Here is a 23,009-nt window from a genome sequence, read left to right on the forward strand (position 1 = left end):
ACAAGATTGGCTGTATTTTCCCACAGAGAGCCATTTCAAAGCCTTACAGTGACTCTCAACTGCTGCTGCTGCACTTAGACACACAGCCATATAGTAGTCCACAAGCACTACTGCTTTTTTACGGGTAATGGTAAAAATTGACTTACATAACTGACATTAATCTGTAAAAAATATAGAGGGGGCCATTTTGCTCCATAAATTAGGACAAATAATGTATACATAAGAGTATATTCAAATGATAGTAAATCAGAATACTTGATGATTTCAGAAGTGTAAGACAGTAGATCAGATTTCTAACAGAACAAAGGCCAAAGTGATACTTAACATGATAAAATTCACTATAAAATTCACATTTCTGTTGAGATGCATTTATTATGAGTGCTCTTATTGTGGTATTGTGGGACTAATCTGTCTTCCATTATGATTACATTTCAATAGGCCTGATGTCCCTTTTTGATTTAAAAATTTGTGCCTCAGCTGGAACTCTACTGGATGATTATTATTTCCATAAAACCTGAGAGGTGGAGAAATGCTGTGCCAGGGCAACATCTGCGTTTTGAACAGAAAATCATCGGCACCGCTCATCTGAATCTGTAATATTGAGGCACAACGTTGTGTAACTGTGCTTGTGTATTCTTTCAGCACTGATACATGCACAGGGGTTAGGCAGCTTCGGCCCTCTATAATACCACACATATATATGCTGTGATATTGTAAATGTTATTGAAATTAAGTCAAGCTAATCATATCTTTCAGAGTTTAAAGGCTAGGCCACCAGTTTTATTTATGGCACTCAAGCTACTTACTGCTTACCACTCTGCATCTGAAAAAAAAAAGCTGAGAAAAATATCTCTGGTGATCTCATCACTGATGCCTTAAACAAAAATGTTTGGCAGGAAATACACATTTAGGAAGAAGGAATATAAGAAGTGTTTTATGAAGCAGGCTAGAGTTGCGTCACTGGTGATGTAGCTGACATTTGTGACCCTTACTCAAAACTAAAATTGAAGATATTTGATGGTGATTCTTTTTACACCTCCTCTTATTAATCACTTTAATCCCAGAACATTAGAAGTACAAAATCTAAGCACTAGAATATCCCTTTAATCTCTTGAATGTAATAAATAAACAATCAAAAGCGATGAAGAATCCTTCAAATTAAATATTGCTACCATGTTTGTGTTTATAGCTTCTTTCCCCTTGGTGTTGGTGTCACTGTCAGCCCAAAGTGATATTCTTTACAGAATGCTTCTTTGTTAGTTAAATGCAAAAAAAAAAAAAAGCAAAATAACCCAAAAAACTCAGGTGTTATCTCACTGTAAATGAAAGTTGGAGTGTGATGGAGAAAATTGCACGAATTGTTGCTTATAGTGAGAATAACACCAACGCAATTTGGCTGTGCCAGAGTGTTAAGTGCTAATAAATTATCAGCCCCGACCTAAATTAGGCTTCAAAGTCATTTGACGACAGATGCTAGCACTCTCCATCATAATTTAATGTGGCATCTGGCAGTACTGTATGAGTACAGCAAGCTAGCCATCAGTAGATTTAGTGATAACTTACAATGTCAAACACCAAGACAGAAAATGTCCCTTTTTTTTTTTAAAACTTGTTACAGGGTAATAATGTAGCTGACCCTTGCTTTAGCTATCTTACACCTAAGAGTAAGGGCAGATAGTGACTTTCTTAGTTTTCTCTTTTTATTACATACAACAGTATTAACACAGAGTGGTAAAAAAAAAAACCTCCTATAGGTGTTCTTTTCCTTTTTTGTTGCTTGTGTCTGTCTGGCGATGACATGTAATTGGCTTATTTCCAGCCATGGAGAGTTTTCCTTTTTCTGTCATCTCCACAACGTTCTTTCGTGGCTGCATTACTGTGCTGTTCACCCCATCCCTTTATTGATCAAATACAGTACATTGTCAGACAAGTTGAGGAAATAAACAGGTCCCTGATGGATTAACAAACAAAGACAGACAAACAAAAAAATACCCCCGCTATACTCTGATAAAGATTTTAAAATACCGTCTTTCCCCCTCAGTTTGTGTTTCTCCAGAAACATGTTGTTGTACCTCTTAAAAGATTTGTCCATTCTTAAGCACCGGTTCCACTGAAATAAAATCTCTTCTACTGCAGTTACCAATGTTTTAGTCAGTCACATGAGCTCATGAAGGTAACATTGAACTGTGCGGTTTGTTCGCTACTCGGACTAGATTGGTAAAGATGAGGAACAGCATGGAAAATTACAGTGGAATTTAAAGGGTCATCTTGTGAGCAGTCAACCTTCTAATCCAAACTTGCCGTGGCAACAATGTGTCAAATGCTGCTCAATCAGGTACCAGGTGATATCACAGCTGTGGCGGTATGTACCGTCCTGTTGGCCCGTTTTAGTGCTGTAACTCTGGCTGCCATTATCGACATTATCTTTTTCAAGTACAAGGTCTAATGTTGTTTCTCCTTCAGAACATATTTCAAGTGGCGGCAGACTTATCTGTCAGTGTGCATGTATGAAATAATGTGTGGTTATTGTAGGTGTATCAAGCCTACAGGCATGTTAACGTGTTTCAGGCATGATTTGAAATATGTGTGTGATAAATGTCTGAATTTCATTACTGGTGCAGTGAAACGTAAAAGTCAAAGCAGCATGACGGCAGGCATGCAGGCCACATCTGGGGTTTTCAGCATGACTGCAGGTTTGCTGGTAAGTCATGACACAACTCTATGTGCATGGACATTTGATTGACTGCACCCAAGCAATAGCAGTTGTGTGAATAGTACAATGTGTGCATCTAGCTGGATGGAAAATGTGCCAAAGGGACAGTGAACAATGATTTAAGGGTGTATAAAGAAAGACATGTAAGGTCATGGAAATAACCGTGCTGGGGCTAACCACAGTTTATTTTTTCCTCCTCTTTTCATCTTTGATTGTGTTAATATTATTTATGTGCAATTTTGATTCTAAAAAAACTGGACTTTTTCTTTTCCAGGACAGAATACACCACAAAGAGATGTCTGTGTTTGCTTTAGGGGCCAAGGACAAAGTAACAAAAGAGGCCGTTAGTGAATGTTGTTATAGTTTTGTCATAGAAAATGCAAAACCAGTGAGTGAGAATACAAGATTAGCAGACATGACAAAGAGAAGTGTTAAGGAAAGGTGAAAGAAGAACCCAGTTTGAGAAGAACAGCATGGAAACGTGAGGACTGTTTACTGTCCATTCATCCCCACCCATACCCCTCTATTCATCGCTAATGTGCTACAGGTGGGTCACTACACCACAGTGTTCCTCTGTCTGTATGGAGGGGGTGGCAATACATTGCCTGTTTTCATAGCAGCCTCTGACAAGTATTCCTGGTTTTCAGCCACAGCAGGGCGAATGCGTCCATTCTGGCGGTAGAAGAAGCGTGTGCTGCAGTCCTGCAGGTACTCAGGGTTGTGCAGTGAGGACTTGGGAGGGAGACTGTGCTGCCAGTATTCAGGATTGTCAAAAGTGGCTTTCTTGCCTTTCTTATCAAACATAATGGTGCCGCTGGTGATGCCTGAGTGCAGAGCGTGTCCTGAATGCCCCGAATGCAGGGTGTGTGATGGATACGATGGGTGGGGGAGGTGGCCAGGGGGTACCACATATCCAGTGGAGGAGATGGTGTGGCTTGATGTTGGTGGGTTGACTGTCTGCAGTACTGATTGTGCAACAGAGGATCCGGAGCCAGAGATGGAGACTGTGCCAGCCAATCCATTCTTGGCCCCAGTGTTGAGGAGGGTATTCAGGTACAGTGGCTCGTTGACATACTCATCATCACCATGAGTGGATTGACTTTTGGGGGCAGCAGTGGCTCCAGCCAAATGCAGAGTGTGGCAGCTAGCTCCATCAATCACTGTGTGGGCATCTCCATTCCTACGCCGTGTGACAAAGGGGTTTTCCTCTACAGGGATGAGATAATCTGGAAACAAAAAGGGGATATTAGCATTAGCTAAGGTCTCTACAGTTCTGTTATTGAATGTTCTAAGTTATAGTGTACATATCAGATGCTTTCAAACCCTTAAAAGAACTGGGTACACATTTAATATATTATTTTAGATAAGTACTGTATCACAACACAAACTATGTCATTTAGCTCATTTTTTCCAAACATTTAGAAATTTGATGAAGACATTCAAAACTGTCAGAGTAACCTGAATTGCTCTTGTCTCTCATGGCATTGCCTTTTGCTCCTCGCTCTGATAAAAGACCAGTGGGATCGGCGCTGTAACGCTGTCCATTACTGTCCTCACCTCCGCCTTGCAAGAGGAAAGGAAGCAAGAGAGAGTTTTAAAGTATGCTACTATGAAAACCTTATGTCAAGATCCATATATATTTTCTAATAAACTACGAGGCAGAGCTATAACTGTAGCCAAGTAACTTTAATTTGGGTGATTTAGGGATGACATCTTTATTTTTCATGGGCTGACCGTACAGTACATGGATTCCGATTAGTGCTCGAACGCAGCCATTACCAATATGTTACACTCTTCTCTTTCACTTCTTACTTCTCCAATGAAGTGACATTATAGACACGCTTGCATTGTTAAACTCACTTTACCTACCCAAACAAATATTGGCAGCAAGCATAAAGGGAAAACGTAGAAAAGAATAACTTGAGTCACAATGTCAACAAATAATTCAGGACATTTTCTCTGTTCCGATCTCACCTATCTTGTCTACTGTGACATGACATTTTTGTCACTGTGTCACTGGCTATGGCGTCACCTTGTGGTACATTCAGGCTCAGTGACTGAAAATAAAATGAGGGCTGATTTTGTTTCGCGAATCCTCTCTTTACATATTATAATCAAACCAGATTTTAAAATAAATAAACTGTACCAAAGAATTCTTAGGATATGTCATTAAGTTTCAGTTTATTCATGTAGAGTTTGGTAATGTTTACAAAAACACAAAACATAATGACTCTATGCTTGATATTTGTTTTCAATTTACTGGTATGAGCAACCCAAAGTATTTTTCAGAGTCCCTCAATTGAATTTAATCCCATGACCGCTGCTTTTGAATGTCATTCTACTTTACCTTGCACTGTGGTGAGAGTTGAGCCAGCCTCAAGGGTGCTTGACCTTGGGGATGCCTGTTTTCTCAGAGTGCCATTACAGCGGGGGTCATCCTGGCTACCACGGCCAAATCCACCAACTATTTTTCCTCCTGAGGCAAGTTCCTGTGGAGCGAGGCAGCTTCCAGTAACAGGGGGACCAGAGATCACTCTCGGCACGGCAGCCAGCATATCCTCCATGCTGAAACTGGGATCCTGACAGCCAAATTGGTTCTGTGTAGAAGTAAATGAGAGAAAGGGTTCAGTTAGGATAGTAGGAATGTGAGACTGAATTCAAAGAAAATCAGTTTACTAAGACAGATATACGATGAGAGATTAATGGCAAATTGTGTTTAAAATCTAAAATCTAATGTCGAAGTCAATGAACTTTAAGTTCATTACCTTCAAGGGGAAACTGTTTCTATTCCAATCTTTTGTCTACAAACTAGTTTGATTTTCTGGTGTGGTACAAGTACAAAAGCAAAAAAAAAAACCAATATAAAAAGTACAACAAAAAAAGTAAGACAAAGGCTATTGTAAAAGTGACAATTGAAGTACTTTGTACTATTGTCCATCTGCAATATTAAAATGTGACAGGCAGGGGAGACAAACAGCAGTGCCAAACAATGATATGGCAGCATGACTGCCAAGTACAATTAAAAGGATTTTAATTAAAAGGCTCCATGCAGCAAGTCTTTAAGTAGCCATATCAGAAATGTCATGCTGTGTGCATTTGTGTCTACACTAATGACAAAAAAGGGCTTTTATGAACCTCAGCAAGTGCTTTACTCGGTTTATCTTTTCTCCCCCATATTTTCAGCAAGTTTTATTTTTTTAAATTTTTTTATTAACTTATCCTCAGGTTAATGCTGAGTCGTCTGTGATCTTACGGCAACAGTATATGGAATTTATTTCCCTTAAAGTGGACCTCTGGCTATTTACCTTATTTAATACTAAAAAATTGTTATAATAGTGGATGAAACATGGCTAAATTACCAGATAATGAGGTCAGCATATGATTAATAAACATTTTGAAAAATTTGGGATGCTGTGTAAAATGTAAATTAAAACAGAATGCAATGATCTGCATATCTCATGAACATATACTTTATTCAGAACCAAACCTGCATCAAATATTTAAACTGGGAAAACGTATCATTTTAAGAAAAGTAAGTACACGGCGATGTTTACAGGATCCCCTCGCTGTAAATTTCTGGGAACAGAAAATATAAGTTGCTGAACTTTTGGGGGAGGCATGCTGTCCCATTCTTTTTATCTCTCTCATATATATATACTACAGCTGTTCAACAGTCCTAGGTCTTCTTTGTGTTTGTATTTTTTGATTCACCACACGCCAAATGCTTTTAGCTGGTGAAAGCTCTGAACTACATACAGAACTGCATGCATACAAGCTGTTCCCTTTGTCCAAAGGATGTGGGTTCCGTGTTTTCCAAAAGAATTTCAAATATTGATTTGCGTTCTGCCTTGTTTCAGTCCACCTTAAAAAAAGCTTTGATATGGCTTCTTTGCATGATAGAGCTTTTACCTGCATTTCTGAATAGCACAGCAAACTGTGTACACAGTCGTGAAAGTGTTTCTGAGCCATGGATGGATTTCTATGAGTCTGACCTATTTTTAATTTGCAGTGCATTAAGGGCACAAAGATCACGAGCATGATCCAATATCGATTTTCATTCTTGTCCCATGTGCACATGTCCACATCCAAGAGATTTCTCAAGATCCTTTTTATCCTTTTAATGATCTTATATACTGTAGATGAAGAATAATTCACCGTCTTTAACATTGTTCCTTCAAGAACATTATTATGAAATTGTTCCACAATTTTTAGATGCACTTTTCCCCCCCAGATTGATGAACCTGTGTCCACCTTTACTTCTAAGAAACTCTGCCTCCCTGAGATATTCTATTTATACATAATCATGTTATTGACCTGTAGTCAGTTAATTTAATTCATTGCAAAATGGTCCTCCAACTGTTTCTTTTTAATATTGCTCACTTTTCCAGCTTTTTATTCCCTCATCTAAACGTTTTTGAGATGTTATTAATACTTTTCATAAAATAGCAAAAAGTCTCAGTTTAAACATTTGCCTTTTCTTTATCCTTCTGTAAATGAAATATGGTTTATGAGATTAGTAAATTATTGCAACTTTTTTCATTTAGATTTTATAAAGTGTCCCAACTTTTTCAGAATTGGGTTTGTATCTAAGATACAAATGGCTTCATACTCTAAATGCCCAGTTTCCAACAATTTCTTTTTTCTTTTGGGTCTATATGGTGTCACACAGAGACAGGTACATACTGATGGAGAGATCCATAATACGCTCATCACAGGCACACATCTCACCCAGTGAACCGTTTGTTTACCATACCCAAATCAGTAGAAATCTGCCTTAAAAGATCAGTGTCCTTAAAGCGGGAGAAGCTTAGATTCCTTTTTTCAGACAGATGGTGAATTGAGGAGTTTTATCAAAGTACATTGTAGCAGAAAATTATTTTGAACTATGGAAAATAATTTAGTGAAGTCCACAAATACAAATCTAAAGCAGGAAATGAGCATACTTCTTTACAAGCTTACTAAGTTATTCCAATAAAGTTTTTACTGAGTGCCCAGTTACTGATGACATCTGACTCTTGTCGCACAGTCATGTAAATCTTTTTTGTTTCCTTTTTTTTTGTTAACTTAGAGATCGGAGTAATGCAATTATTAGCAAATAGGAGCTTTAAACAAAACTGTGCCTACTGCTATATTTTGTCCAAACCTTTGCTTGAAATCTCAGGAACTTCAAAGGGCAGAATTGAGGGGCATTCTCATTTTCTGTATGCAACAGCATCGTTCTTTTTTCCTGATATATTACATGTGGAGTCTTCCCCAGTTTCTCATCTAGTGCTCTACATTATAAGCCAGAAGCAATTAGTTGAGGCCTTAGAGCTCATGCTGTTTTGTCATTACAGTGTAACTGCAGGTATATCTACTAAATTTCCCTCTTTCAATCCTCATTTATACCTATCACTCATCAAAAAATAAAAAACAAAATCAATCACTAACCTTAACACAAATATAAAACTGTGGAGTTTCTTTAAATCATATTCAAACACATGCACAGCTGTATTACTTTGTACCCTGAAGATGAACAGAGACTTAATCCAGTGTGAAGTAAAATATTAACTATTACTTGAAGAGTCAAGTAAAGTGCCCCGTTCACCTTTTTATCAAAGCACAAGCTTTTGGCATCGCTTTAAACCAAATAGTTTTTAATCTTAGCATGCATTTTCATAATGACATTTCGGAGTATGGTGGCAATGTCTGTTTAAGTGAGTGCAGAACAAATTTCTTCCAGTTATGAGTCACAATAATAGAGTGAAATATGGCTGTATAAGTAAGTGTTTTAATAATCAAGCTCATTACAATAATCAACCTATTTGAAATTGAATGCAAATAACTTCATAATAATTTAAACTAAAAAGAAAGGCCCAGTAGTGGAAGAAAAGTATAGGCAATAGTAGGGAACAGCAGGGGGATTGTAAATATATATACAGATCAGGCAAATACATAATCATTCACTCTCTGAAATGCACTAAAACAGGTTTGAGACATATCTCTCATTGGCATTCAGTGGGTATTTTTATTCTGACATAAACACAGGGGGATTTTGGAATAGAAAATGTTTGAATTCTGGCTGTGTGACTGGTGCTGTGATAGATTTAAGTCCAAAGAGAGACTATGAACATTTGAACAGTCCAAGAACTGAGAAGATCTAGCTGTAAACTCCAATTCAGAAGAAGGCAATTACAACAGTTACACAAAGGAGAAAGACGAAGGAAAACAGAAAGAGAATTGGACAGCAAGAGACAGATGGGCGTGAACGCGAGAAAGCTGTGTGAGTGCAGTTTTAAGGCCTCAGTCTTTTGTGCTTGAACAGAATAGTCCTGCATTGCACTGAGAAAACCATTCCCATATCACTTTAGAATGCATCTAAATGATTTGAGTACTTTTGCTATATTGTCCCATTTTTCATCTTTCAACCAGCCACACTGCTACTATGCTTAGAAAGAACTGGTAATAAGAGATGGTAATCCAGAGACCATGTCAAATTAAAAGATAAGAAACAAATTTAATGAAAAAAGTAAAAGAAAAACACACAAATTAAAACTTAAGTTCATTAAAGAAGTAATAACAAAAATAATGAAAAAGGGTTGGGCCACCAGTCTTCCTTACAGTGTTAATGAAGGGATTCACTTGGAAAACACAAACTGGCTTACCTAGGTTATTGCAAGAGGTTTCGAACTTTATGACTTTACAGTTTATCATTTAATAGATTTAATCTTGTGTACAATGTTAATAAGTTATTTAAAAATATTCCAGCTAAATATCTTTGTAGGAAAATCTGTGGACATCAACAACAGTACAGTGAACTGAAAACTACACTAAAATATTGGGTTAGATGTCTAGAATGTAGAAAACCATTATGACTAATGGCAGTTGGCACCTCCTATTACCACGGTTACTTCTAGCTTAAAATTCTGATAAAAACAGAGCAACAAGAACAAATTAATTGTTGAGTGAGTACATCAAAAACAGTTAAAATCAATAGCCCATCCAGCTTGACAATGACTACATTAGAAGGGCTAATGCAATCACATGTTCAACCAGCTGGCTAACCAGATCTGTCATCTTTTTAAAGCTCTATTTAGATATTTTACATAGACAAGAGCAAGTCATTTAAGAACTCTATTTGCTCTTATCACCACTGCCAGCTGGGTATACACAGAAGAAAATTAGTTGAACATTTTATGCACGCTTGATATTGTGAAGGGGTGTGAACCTACACCATAATCCATAGCCTTTTCTTAAGCCTATTGCACCATTGTGGTTCTGCCAGGGCCACTACAAAACCTAAAACGAATTATTAAGTGAAATCAACGCAGAACAAAGTCTGAAACAGGAGACAAACCGTGAGTTGTTGGCTGGCAAACTTGTGATTTACTTCACCACCACCACCCTTCTAGCCTCCAAATGTGGACTTAATCTCTCTTGTCACAGCACAGATGCCAGTGGCATCTGCCAGAATAGCAGTATTTGACATGCTAAGATGAAAACATGCTGTTAAGTCTAAGCTATTTTTAAAAATTCCTCCAAGTTTAAACAATCTATTTCTACCGCAAAACACATTGTGCAGTCACATTGCATAATGATCCACCTTAATAACACAATGTAAGTGTATCTTCAGTATTTCTTCCACATATTGAACATTGTATTAGGGCGCTTGAAATAAAATACCTTGTTGGAGTCCATCCTTGTGCGGGGAGTGTATGCCAGTGGGGGGATGTTGAAGGAGTGGGGCACCAAGTACTCCTCAGCATCCATCAGGTCATCTACTTCCTCCTCATCCAAGAGGCTCTGGAAGAACTTGCTGTCACTGGGGCTGGGGAGCTTCATGCGATCATCACCCTGAGTAAAGTTTGATTCAGTTCAATTCAGTTTTATTTATATAATGCTAAATCACAACAATGGCCTCAGTGCATTTTATATTGTAAGATACAAAGTCTACAATAAAACTGAGAAAATCCCAACAATCCAAAAAAACAAAAAACAAAAACCCACTAGTAGCAACAGTGGGATTGAAAAACTCCCTTTTAACAGGAAGAAACCTCCGGTAGAACCAAACTCAGGGAGGGGCGGCCATCTGCTGTCACCAGTTGGAAGTGAGGGGAGGGAGAAAAACATTTATTGACGATAAAGCAACAAGTTAAGTCAGACTGTGGTTTGGGGCCTTGTCATTGGCAGATCCATCTGATACTTTTGAGAAAGGCTGATATGCAGAGAAACAAGAAAGGGAGGGTGGGGCACAGAAACCACAACAAATGTGTATGGGGTGGAAGTAGACATTAATAGATATATTATCAGACGGAGAGTGTTTGGAGTGAGGTCCAGCTTGTTATTCTGATAACACATTAGCTATTATTTTTAACACTTTTATAGCCTCTGCAGCTTATATTTTACTGAAGTTAATTTGAAAATATCAGAATAACAAGTGTGATAATGTCAGATTTGTTTCATGACTGTTTTACTTGTGTTACTTAGAGAAACCTTTTTTGAATGAGCACTTATTTTAACACAACATAAGCAAAATCCATGTTTTTTTTCTTTTACAAAGAAATGGGAAACAGAAAAACTCTCTATATGAAAAACTGACACAGTAACCGAAGACACACTATAAAGATAACATACATATTCCGATACCATCAATTTACCTACCTGGATGACCAGATATCTTTGGGGATCTCGAGCCATTCGAGTGAACTCGGCAGCCAGCTCCTTGAACTTGGGTCGACTGTCTGCATCAATCATCCAGCCTGAAAGGCATTTCTTTATTATATATTTAACAATATGATGTTCCAAATAAAAATAACGTGTGTGTGGGGTGGAGATGCCATCTATACATCTTATTGATGTGTATAACTTTCCCAGTCAACATTCAATTTGAGGCTTCATCTATCCCCATCAGGATCCTGTTTTTTGTTCCTGTGTAAATTTACTGTTACCCCATTTAACTATTAGGAACAATGTGTTGAGAAGGTGTCAGTGGAGATTTGGCAGTGCAGTTGAGTGGTCTTCCTACTTTGGTGTCAAGGGTAATGCCTCCATAGACTGAGGCTTTGGATTAAAAGCTACATAATAATGCACAATAATTAGACTTTGATATCATCTTTCAAGCATTATTTTTTGACATGCAGCTATCTCTACAAAGTGAATAATTCATTGTGAACGGGTATTTATACGTAAAGTGATAAATTGAAATTATTCTGAACTTGAACTTATTTCCTGACTGGTCGATATGGTAGGTTAAATCTATCATGATGGTGGTTTCAATTGCACTCAAAGCAGCTCTGTATTACACCATTATGCTATTAAGTGGTGGTGATAGTGGAGTCTGGTGTGTTTGCTCGTGTATTGATGGGGCAGATGTGGTGGATTATCCCTGGGCCAACTGTGGTGGGAAGGTCTGGGTAACAAAAAACTGTAGCTAACCTGTGAAAGCTTGACATCAATCACATGACATGAAAACAGGCCATATTCCCCTACTTCTTAAGATTTTTGAAGATTTCATTTTTAAACCATTTTCCAGAATGCATTGTTTCATAATGATTAATTACATGAGTTTAAATTAAGTTCTCTTCTTTATTCAAATATAAATACTGTTTCATCGCTATAATGGCCATATGGAGCTATGTGCTCTTCTGCCAGTTTCCATGTGAACATGATGATATAATGCCAAAGCAATCATGTGGTCTGGCCTTGAGTACAGGCTGACTAGGTAAAGGATGGTTAAATGTGGCTTTAGATGTGAATACATAAATACATACACAAGCCATTTCAAATGTAAAATTGATTATCTTTTGTCTTGGTGCATAGCGTCTATTATTATTGCCAGTAAAGCAGAGGATAGTGAAATTAGTTAAAGCTTCAGAAGTACACTGAGCACATGAGCCTTTTCAGCATGTGCAGTGTTGCAGAAAGAAGTCAGATAAGAGGCAGGTGATAGTAACCTCTCCCTGCCGTGTCTGTGTCCACTTGCCAGATTGGCGCAGGTTGAGGGTGACCGTAAAAGCCAAGGTGACAGAAATGGCCAGAGGCTGAACCTTGGAGAGCAGTAGAGAAGGCTGAAGTGGTGCTGGCACCCAGTCTTTGTCCTGTCAGCAGTGGCCAGAGGGTATAGTGCCACCTGTGACCCCAGTGCCTGACAGTATAACAGCAGTGGCTGACCACTAAGGCCAACCTGTTCATGCTTAGCAGTCCTCTAAAATTTTATACAAGTATGATCAATTAAAAGAAAACAGGTGGGCTAAACTGTAGAACCGCAATCTACCGATTACCAAATGTTTTCTGAACATGTTTTCTATTCAAAACTAGCTAGCATGTTTCCTCATCGCTCTCAGTTTAACATGGTAGAAGCAGTAATTATTAATTCTGATTTATTTGATTTGTTGCATTTGATTTTAGTTTATTAAAGAGAGTTTCTGTTCTTCTGGTTACTTTGAGATTTTACTTACATTTGACCATGACCATGTAAACATCAATGGTGCAGATGGGTGGTTGAGGAAGACGCTCTCCCTTCTCTAACAGATCTGGGATATCTCTTGTAGAAATCCCATCATATGGCTTCCCTCCAAAGGTCATCAGCTCCCAAATGGTTACACCTGAAAGATGTAGGAGTAGTGATATATGAGCACAGAGGCAGACAGATTAAGTAAGGAGAGACAAAAAGATAATTACAAAAACAAGAACAAGTAGAAAGTTGAAAGCCCAAATTCACTAAGTAAGTGGAAATAGGAAAACAAAAATAAATGTTCCTTTTCTTTTAGAGTAAGGAAGCACAAGTGCACTTTGAAATCTTTTTCATTTAATGAAACAGACATTTGAAAAAGAGATGTCTTAAGAAAACAGTAAATGTTGTTTTACCAATAAGTCTCAGTCTCAAGCAAATTACATAAATAAATGACAGGAAAACATAGGCGTGACTCTGCTTTTAACCACCTTGCTACAGTGTCGCATTGTAAGCTATGGGTAAGATCTTTGTCAGACAGGTATGCAGAAATGACAAGGCTTGGATAAAAGCAACACCTTGTGCAAAGACTCATGATGTGACCAATAACAGTTTTATGCTTCCTTGTGCAAACTACACTCAAGTGTCCCCAAATTATTCCCTTATTCGCCGCAATTTTTTACAGATTGCAAAACCCACCAATCAGCCAGGTCTGGTCTGTTCTAATTAGCCACCAAGGAAAAAATCAACCATTCAAATGGTTCTTGATTCTTGTGAAACTAAAAAGATGAGTTAAAAATAATGTTCAGGATTTTATTAATCACAATTTACTTCACATTACACTACATGTATATGAGTTCAAAGTAAAGTGTCCATCCACTGTCTATTCACCGTCTCTTGGCTGCTCTTAGCGTTTTAAATGGACAGGGAAGAGTCGGAGCCAAGCTCTCAGCAGGAGCATGATCTCACCCTCTTTCCTCTCATGGTCCTTCTGTCCTCTCCCTCACAGCCTTGTACCTTCAATAGTTTTCTCCCACTACATGTATTTTGATGTAACTGTCTGTAAATAATGAATAAAACCAAGAATATGAAGATGGCCTTGAACACATTCTACCTCATGCACCCTTTTTCTATTCCCCTCTTTATTTCTTGTCACACACACAAGTCTTATTTTATTTTTTCCTTTGTCTGCAAATTCCTGCTAGACTGTCAGCGGTTGAGCAACTAAACTAGGCACACAGGTACACTTTAAAGGGCCTCGAATGCTCTTAGTGACATCTGATATTACGATGGCATCATGTTACCTAACAATCACCCACCACTGGCTAAAATAACCATTTGCAGTATTTATGTACCTAAAGCACCATACTAAAATATTCTATTGCTAAATTTCGGGACCGTAACATGTAATTTATATCTACAAAAGTTGAATTACACATCTGATACATTATGCTGCCATATGCTGCCTAGCAACTGACATTGTTGTTTCTAGTATATTGATGGCAACATGACAATAAAGTAGTAAGAAACAATAAAACTTTTTGCAAAACAGGTGATAAGAATCTGTGCTTTATTAAAATTGTGGCCATTTTTTTTAATTTCAGCTTTTCTATTTACATTTCATTGGATGAAGGTCAACCAGTGCCTTTGTTATCAATAAAATTATATAGAAAACTGTCATTGTTATATTCAAAGGACACTTACCATAACTCCAAACGTCACTCTGATGAGTAAACTTCCTGTAATGAATACACTCAAGGGCCATCCATTTGATGGGCATCTGTTAATAAAAGCAGAGATGTTAGTACCCTTATACTTAAGGAAAACTCTAATTTTCCATGTGTTTTTATACTAAATATCAGCTAGTTGGGTGTTGACAGTGATAATGGACCATTTTGGCAAAGATACATCAACAACACTGGTGATATGCAGCTTAACACTATAATTAGATATGAAATTCTATTTATTACAGCGATGGAAACTGAGAGGAGGGGCTATGGAAGATCAGAATTTGTCTTTCACTCAGCTGAGGGGAAAATACTACAGTGATCGTCACTGATATAAACCGTGTTGGAGACACTGGAAAGAGACGAAGAGAGAGGGATGAAAAAGACTTTCTTGAGTAAAGAGGTTTTGAAAACAAAATACAAAAGCGGCAAAGGATAAACAAAGATTAGAAGAGGTCAGAACTCAGTGTAAGTACAGCCTCAAGGATATATTTGTTTACTATGTTTACAGGGTTTTGAAATCCCCAAAGGTAAATAACACGGTCCAGTAGAGCAGAATACCATTTCACTCCAGTGAAACTGTCCTTTGTGATGGGCTAAGTTCTTCTTGTAGAATATGAAACCCTCATTAATGTTAATGTGTATCGCTGTCTTTTACAAAATGTCAGCCGTAAGGTTCAAAATGGTTATTTATTAATATTGTATCTCCTAAACCAACACTTTATTCAACAAATAACTGAGGTAGATGGGCCCTTATTACAAGTTCAAGTGATCATACCGGACCAATTGCAAAAGTAACAAAAAGCACTAACATGATGGTTACTGCAGCCTGTACACACTCCAACATTCAAACTGCATTTTTCATTTAAATGTTAAGGAAAGAATTATAAAGCAGACGTTTTTGGCACGTTTCTGGTTCAAATGGAAATGAAATTGAGATTTTTAAATGAAAGCTTTTGCATTATTCTCGTTCACTTTCCTGACAGTCAGAAGAGAAGAGACAGTCAGTCTATACAGAGCAGAAGCCAGCAGCAGATTAGTTTAGCTTAAATGCCTGATCTGGGTCTTTTTGAAGATAACAGGCAATCAGCACCTCAAAAACTCACTACATAGTAGCTATTTGAGCTTAAAAAAACCAAAACAAAGCAAAGTTTCGGATCCCTTTTAAAATGACTCTCCTTCCTAGCTGTCACCATCTCAAGTAACATTATCTTCACTTCACCTGCCTCTCCTCTCCTCCGCTAAGAGTGTGCCTGCTTTACTCTGCTCTGTGTGTGACACATATAGGGGAGCAGATGAAGAGCACAAAAGACACAAGGAAAATGTGAAACAAAGAGCAAAGGAGAGGAACAAACAAACAGTGGAGACTTCAGACCAAAGAAAAAAAAAATAGCCCATATAAACAACACAAGTCTTCAACTTCATACATTCAAATGTTGCTAATGTTAGATCGACCTTATTCACAATCACAAGCTCTGATAACTTCAGCCCATTCAGCTATGAAAACATAGTTATTAATTTATGTTTTTTGAGGCTATAATTCGTACACTGCACTTCCAAGGTGAACATGTTCAGCGGTGGCATTGATGGCTTGTTTTGCTTGCGAAACAGTCTTCTACGATTTAAAAACTCATTGTTCTCTCTAGAGCAAAAGAAGGCTTCCCAGCCAGGAAATTGTTTAATGTTTGCTTTCCATGGCAGTGTGTGGCAGTGATCATCAACTCAGATTCTCAGAAGGAAATTAAATGTCTATTTACCCCCCAAAATTAACCAAATTTCATTATTTGACAATGTTTCTAAAGGAGATGTCACGATTTACCTTTCCTCCATCAGCATTATATTCTTTTTCATTGACATCCAACAGGCGAGCCAGCCCAAAGTCAGTGATCTTGATGTGGTTGGGAGATTTGACCAGGACATTTCGGGCTGCCAAATCCCTGTGGACGAGCCTACGCTCCTCTAGATACATCATTCCCTGCAACACAACAGATGCACATAAAGACAATATTTCCCTCCAAGTTCATTTGCAACAACATACATGATACTGCTGTCTATAAATCAAATGCATGCAAGTTAAGATCACCATATGTTGTCATCATTATCACTATCAAGTCAACGTTAGAATTTTTCTAATTATTTATATCAGCATCATTAAAACCACTTTGATATTTTTAGATTTATAATTCCCATCAATCAACAACTAGACTGTAGAAAAGCCCCCGTAACTGCCAAATGCTTGGCAATGCAATCAAAGGCAGTATCCATAAGCATGTTTTCAATTAAAACAGGACTCATAGGAGCAAGAATGTTGGAGTAAAACACTTCCATCTGTATATTTACTTAACAATTAGGAAACCAACCCTGTGCTCTGTCTTTACAACTGATATGCTTTAGAAAAAAACCCAACAAAACAAACTCTCAAAACATTTTACTGTTGCAGTTTTAGGTTAATAGGTTAATATTTTAAATCCCAATTTTAATGTCACTGGGATGTTTTCCCCATTTTTTTTCAGCAAAAAGTACAAGTGCTTAATAAAAACAAAACAAAAAAACAATTACAAGAAAACAAAAAAACATCATTACCATGTGTAGAGAGGCACGTGTGCACAAACATGTGCACCGGTAAAGAGGATATCAGAATTTGCATCATTACAAAAGCAGAAAGGCAACCTCAGCGTGAAGCAAAATGCCAGCCATGTCCTAAAGCTACAATATAATATCTCCATAAAGCTGTGTAAAGGCTTTTCACTTTCTACACCTTGTGCAGCACATCTTGAGCCTACACTGCCTATTGTGCATCACTGCTAGAGTGGACTTGAAGAGACAGAAAAATAGGGGGAAACTATTTCAAATTGGACAAGCAATAATGTAAGCCACTTTGTTTGAAGTGGTGAGAAGACAGAGAAAACGAGGCCTTATTTGAAGCCATAACAAATTGGATTTAGCTGGAATGGGCTGGAATGAAACGAGAAGTAGGAGCAGGAGGAGAGTAGAGGGATGGAGATAGGTGGGGTTGAGCTACACCAGTCTAAGAGGTGAGATAACATTCATACAGTTGTAAGGCTATGATCACACTGCCTCGTTTGGCTTAATCTCAGGAGCGAACAGGTGCTTTTAGCATACCTGCACATATACATACAAACCCATATGCACCTGTAGACATGAATATGACATAATATTGCTTTCATAAGACGCTGACATAATAAATCATTCTCATGAGCAGATAATTCTATTACAGTACATGTCCATCCAGCTATTCACTGCAGCGCAGTACAGGAACAAGTTCAATAACTGCATATGTGGGACTATATCACCATGCACCTACATCTGCCCTTAAAATTAAGGGCAGGAGGTGAAGTTATTTCACTTCATGAAAAGTATAATGATTTGTGCCAATCAAAAAAAATCACATAAATTGCTGTGGAGACTGAGATTCATAACTGTTGTAGGTAGCACCTCAATGAAGTAATCAAACATATCATACATAAACATACTATTACAGTACAACAGAGTGCATTCTTTGTTTTGGCTATTATATCAGAATGAATCAGTATCTCTCAGATTTGCATGGTCAGATTGTACAAATGAGTGCTTATTTATGAGCGTTAATGACTTTTACTACTGGCTCTAAGCTCAACAAGCACTTGTAAGGCAAATTTAAGCTCTGCTCTTATAGCCAGTGCTGCCAGTTTGGGAATATGTTAGGAGATTAATGTGCCCAATCGCTGAGACTGTGACTAATGGAAACTATGCAACTTGAGCAATGTACTTGTATTTAAACTTTTTTCTTGTAAAACATACGGCATGACTAATGTGCAGGTTTTTGCTATTTACATGAGCAATCTAATGATGTCTGATTCCACTCTGTGCCAGAGCTAAAAAAAAATTACAGTAACAATGAGGATCCATGAGCTGATATGTTATGATGTACCATATGCTCAAAAGCAGAATTTACATTAAAAGCAGAAACGCTGATATACACTAAGGGGATGATTATTAAATTTCAAACATGCCAACGTGTGATTTTCAGTGTCTATGAGAGTGTCTATTCTTTTCCCCACAGTGTTGTGCCAACTTTTGCAAGCATACCTTGCCCAAAATGCTGCAGAAGGGGTAGAATTGAAAATGGACAAAGGCCAAGCTGGTCATTGCCCATGGCTCATCGAGTCTGTGTGTATGTCAATGTATACACTGCCAGGTTTCTGACAGATTCTTATTTGTACATAAATCGCACCCAGTAATCTCCTCAATTTTCGAGACAATTAAGCAGCGGAGAGAGAATGGATGGTTTGGCAACCCATGAATTTTAATTTGCCAGCACGATGAGATTGAGAGGGGGAGGTGATGGTGTGTGTGCAGAGTGGGAAGTGGCTGCAGACGTGCGTAAGGAACAAACTTTTTTTTCTTTTTCTACTCGGTTGCTCTCATTTACTGGCCTCCCATGTGGACATGATGAGAACAACTCACTGCCAGAGGTTTTGTAATTGCAGCAAACCTGGATGAGACAGCCAGGCTGCTGCCAGTAGTGGAAGCTGTATTTCAGGTAAGCTTGCCACCAGAGAAAATCCACAGGGTTCAGACAGACTCTGTTATGATCGCACCTCCAGACGAGAGGTGCTTTCCAATCAGTAGGGATAAGACCTATGCCCTAAACCTTGCACACTGAGATTTTACATGGCAAAGCAAGCCAGGAAGAAAAATCTCTAGAATACCTAGAAGCGGAACAGTCTTCAAATGCCCCCATCAGAATTTTAGGAAATATAAGTATAACAGAACAACAACAACAACAAAACCCATTCATACCATGTAACTCTCACATTAAACAGGTTTTATTTACATATAATAAAATAGCATCACTGTAATCTACACTAACTCAGCCATCCTTATTAAACTTTCTGATGGGAAGAATGTTTGTTTAAAAAAGCTGCAAAGAAGATCTCATTTATAGAAGGGACGGTGAAAAGGACATAAGTAGATACTACAGGTATACAATCTATACAGGTGCTAAACCATCCTCATGGCAGTGAAGAAAATCGCTACTCTCTCGGAAAATATTCTGATATCCTGCCATGGTTATTTGGGCCTATTTCAGAGAGGCCTGCAAACAAAACCCAAGTGGAAGGCATTGTCCTTAGATGTGTTTTGTGAAGACAGATTTGGCAGCGAGTGGCAAAGGGCTGGAGATTAAATCAATAGGAGGAGAGCGAAGAGAGGTGGTGCCCATTTTTCACTGACTGGCACTTCCCACTGTTGTTTATTCTGGCAAGATACACACACACACACACACACACACACACACACAGAGACACAGACACACAGAGACACAGACAGATGCATGCAGAGAAAGCTGTCGACCCACATAGCCACCACACGCGCACACACAGAGAAATCTATAATCAAGTGATTCATCCTGAATAATGTTATTCATGAGGAAACACTTCTAATGAGACTGAACATCCAACAGAGGCTCTATAAACCTCTTGTGTGTTCGCTTTCTTCAGTGAGTGTATGTGTATGTGTGCCTGAGGTTATTCTCATGCTGTGCTTATGTAGGAGTGATGTTTCTCACTGTGGATTTATGCTCATAAAGATTCAGGAAGAATTTATAGATTGCACATGGTGACACATAATTAAAGCTGTATTCATAGTGTTACAATTTCCTACATGAACGGTGAACTTTAATTTCATTAAACAAATACAGTAACAGCATTTTTGTGAGGTGTGAGAGGAAAATAATATAGGAATACAATATCTTTCAGTTAAAACAACTCCGCACTTAAGACACAAACTAGTATTGACGATACCGTCACCAAGCATCAACAAATCAATTCTACCTTGGACTGCATTGTTCCCTTTCTGGCTAATTCTCTGTGTTATTTCTGCTTCCTTTGGTTTCTGTAGGCTAATATGTTTAAGTGGATACCATTTAACCAAGAACAGTCGTGAAAGCTTGAAAGAGAAAGCAACTAAACCTCTCTAGAAATGAAAGAAACCTAGTTGCCTGATAGCAGGATATAAGATGGAAGTTGGGACTGCATACACTGAGAAGCACAACTATGTGGCTGGGATAGTGTGCAGGAACATATTTGCCGCATACAGAGTAGAAGTCCCCAAGTCCCGATGGGAGACTAAAGGTTGTTGAGAACAACAAGAATAAGGTTCCAGACAGACAAGCAGATGCTGGCTAACCAACCTGATATAGTGGATGCTGATAATGAGTAGAAGAGCTGTGATTTGTAGTTGTTGATAGCAACATCAGGAAGAAGGAGCATGAGAAAATATAGAAACAGTGAAAGATACAAAGTCCAAAGTGATACCACTGGTAATAGCAGCATTAGGAGTTGTAACCCCCCAAACTCAAACAGTAGCTCCAGCAGACTCCAAATAAAATCAGATGTCATCAGATGCTGCGCAGATCCCCCAAACCGCCAGGCCTCTGAGAGGACCCAAGCCACCTGCTCACAAGCCTTCAAAGAGAAATGGTCCAGTCTTCCAACGTGACTCACAGCAGGAAGTAGTCAGTGCCCTGTCAGCCTTTGACAGTGTGTAATTCAGTCCACAGTTTGTTAGGTTGTTGTTTGCACACATCTTGCATTCAAGGGATCATCTCTGATCGCCCACAAAACCTAGACATTGCCCAGCTGTTCATTCCTGGGAGCGTCTGCAGCTTCTTTTTTGGAATGGGAGGTAATGTTGGAGCACCAGCATAAACTTATACACAAAAATTCCCTCTTTGCGAGAGAGTTCACTCTTTAGTAAATTCAAGGAACATTGCACTGAGCTACTAGGTGCTTCTTGGTCAGTATGGATGTTCCCTTTCTAGTCATCCATAATTCCCCCATGCAATGCATATAACCCCTCACACTGGATAAACTGGCATAGTAGCATCACATCAGCATTGCATACCATATGATCAGTCCTTGTCCATTCATGTCGACTGCCTTATTCCAGTAGCACACTTTTCATCAGTATGTACTGGTTCCCCAACCCCTGATTTGTATCTTGTTAAGTATGGTTTATGTTCTGTTTTCAGTTAGGCTTGAGTAGTATATTGTGCTTGGTATTTGTTAGTAGCTCAGGAATTTAGATTCTATCGGAAATAATACCAACAGGTATATCAATCAAAGTGAAATGCACATTTTCTGTGATGTCGGTGTTGTTATAAAATACTGTGCATTTCCTTTTGAGTGCATAACATCAGACCCTGTAGAAAAGTGTGATTACAATGAATGATAGTAATTCTATAATACTGAATAGTGAGCAGCAAGAGAGCATGACTCATCTGTGCTATTTTTCTCTTTTATTATTCTGCCTCTTTTGCTCATTTTAACAGGGATGCCAGTATCTCTGGAGGGCACAGGATGTTTAGTGACTGTCTGTTTTGTGTTATCATATTGAGAATAATGGTGCAGTTTTATTGGAGACCGGTGACATCAGTACAGAGATCTGCTTAATGCGGTACATGTTTAATGTAGGGTTTAGATATAAAAAGACCCCAGTAGGCTCGGGAGAAGGTGAATCACCGTTTAAGGAATGAGGTGAAACAAATCGGACCAATGTGGAGGAGAAACTGAGAGAAAGGTGGGGGGGAATGATAACACAATAATGATGAAAGCGGTAGGCTTTCATTTCATTTTGAGCTCCCATGTCGGAATGAATTTAGAAAATGACATTAGTGGGCAGCTTGAATATGAACAATTTGTCTGTGCTCAGAATGAGTTAGCACTTTGCAAAAGGAAACCTTGTTCATATACATTTATTCTCTCTGATGAACCCTTAATGCAGATGCACTACCATACCTACAACCTAGACGAGGGGGGTTCTCTTTTATGTGAAAACAGACAAATCTGCACCTGCACAAATTGGCAATTGCACAAAGTGCATCTGAGCAATATGCATTCATCTCTTTAATTAAAGATCAGCTAGTAAAACACTAAAAGTTGTGAATTAAAGGTATTGAAGAGAAGGATAAGTGATACTGACAATGTATTGTTTTTTTTAAAAACTATGTCACCGTACAAACAATTATCCCCCACTGGTGAAAGTTCTTTTTGTTTTGAACTGTGCGCTGGGATGAATGCATAATGCCTATATGTTGTACTTTCATGTTTACTTCACTCTCTAGACAAATTATCTGTGA

General features: G+C 38.3%; 1 protein-coding gene across 6 annotated transcripts in view; it reads right to left on the bottom strand.

The window, feature by feature from the left end:
• Positions 1-220: 220 nt before the first annotated feature.
• Positions 221-23,009, bottom strand: part of erbb4b (erb-b2 receptor tyrosine kinase 4b) — a 341,307-nt gene continuing 318,518 nt past the window's right edge. For 4 of the 6 annotated variants that reach the window (XM_082509410.1, XM_082509408.1, XM_082509407.1 and 1 more), the window contains exons 21-28: positions 16,689-16,844; positions 14,847-14,922; positions 13,150-13,296; positions 11,354-11,451; positions 10,376-10,546; positions 5,061-5,310; positions 4,172-4,276; positions 222-3,939 (exon numbers count right to left, since the gene is read on the bottom strand). In XM_082509410.1, the coding sequence (XP_082365536.1) occupies positions 3,269-3,939; positions 4,172-4,276; positions 5,061-5,310; positions 10,376-10,546; positions 11,354-11,451; positions 13,150-13,296; positions 14,847-14,922; positions 16,689-16,844 (1,674 nt within the window). In that variant the 3' untranslated portion in view covers positions 222-3,268. Of the gene's footprint in view, positions 3,940-4,171; positions 4,277-5,060; positions 5,311-10,375; positions 10,547-11,353; positions 11,452-13,149; positions 13,297-14,846; positions 14,923-16,688; positions 16,845-23,009 lie in introns of all 6 variants that reach the window. The other 2 variants (XM_082509409.1, XM_082509412.1) reach the window with 2 other exon arrangements.

This window comes from Aulonocara stuartgranti (assembly GCF_965226115.1).
Source record: "Aulonocara stuartgranti genome assembly, chromosome: 16".
In the NCBI taxonomy this organism is placed as follows: Eukaryota; Metazoa; Chordata; class Actinopteri; order Cichliformes; family Cichlidae; genus Aulonocara; species Aulonocara stuartgranti.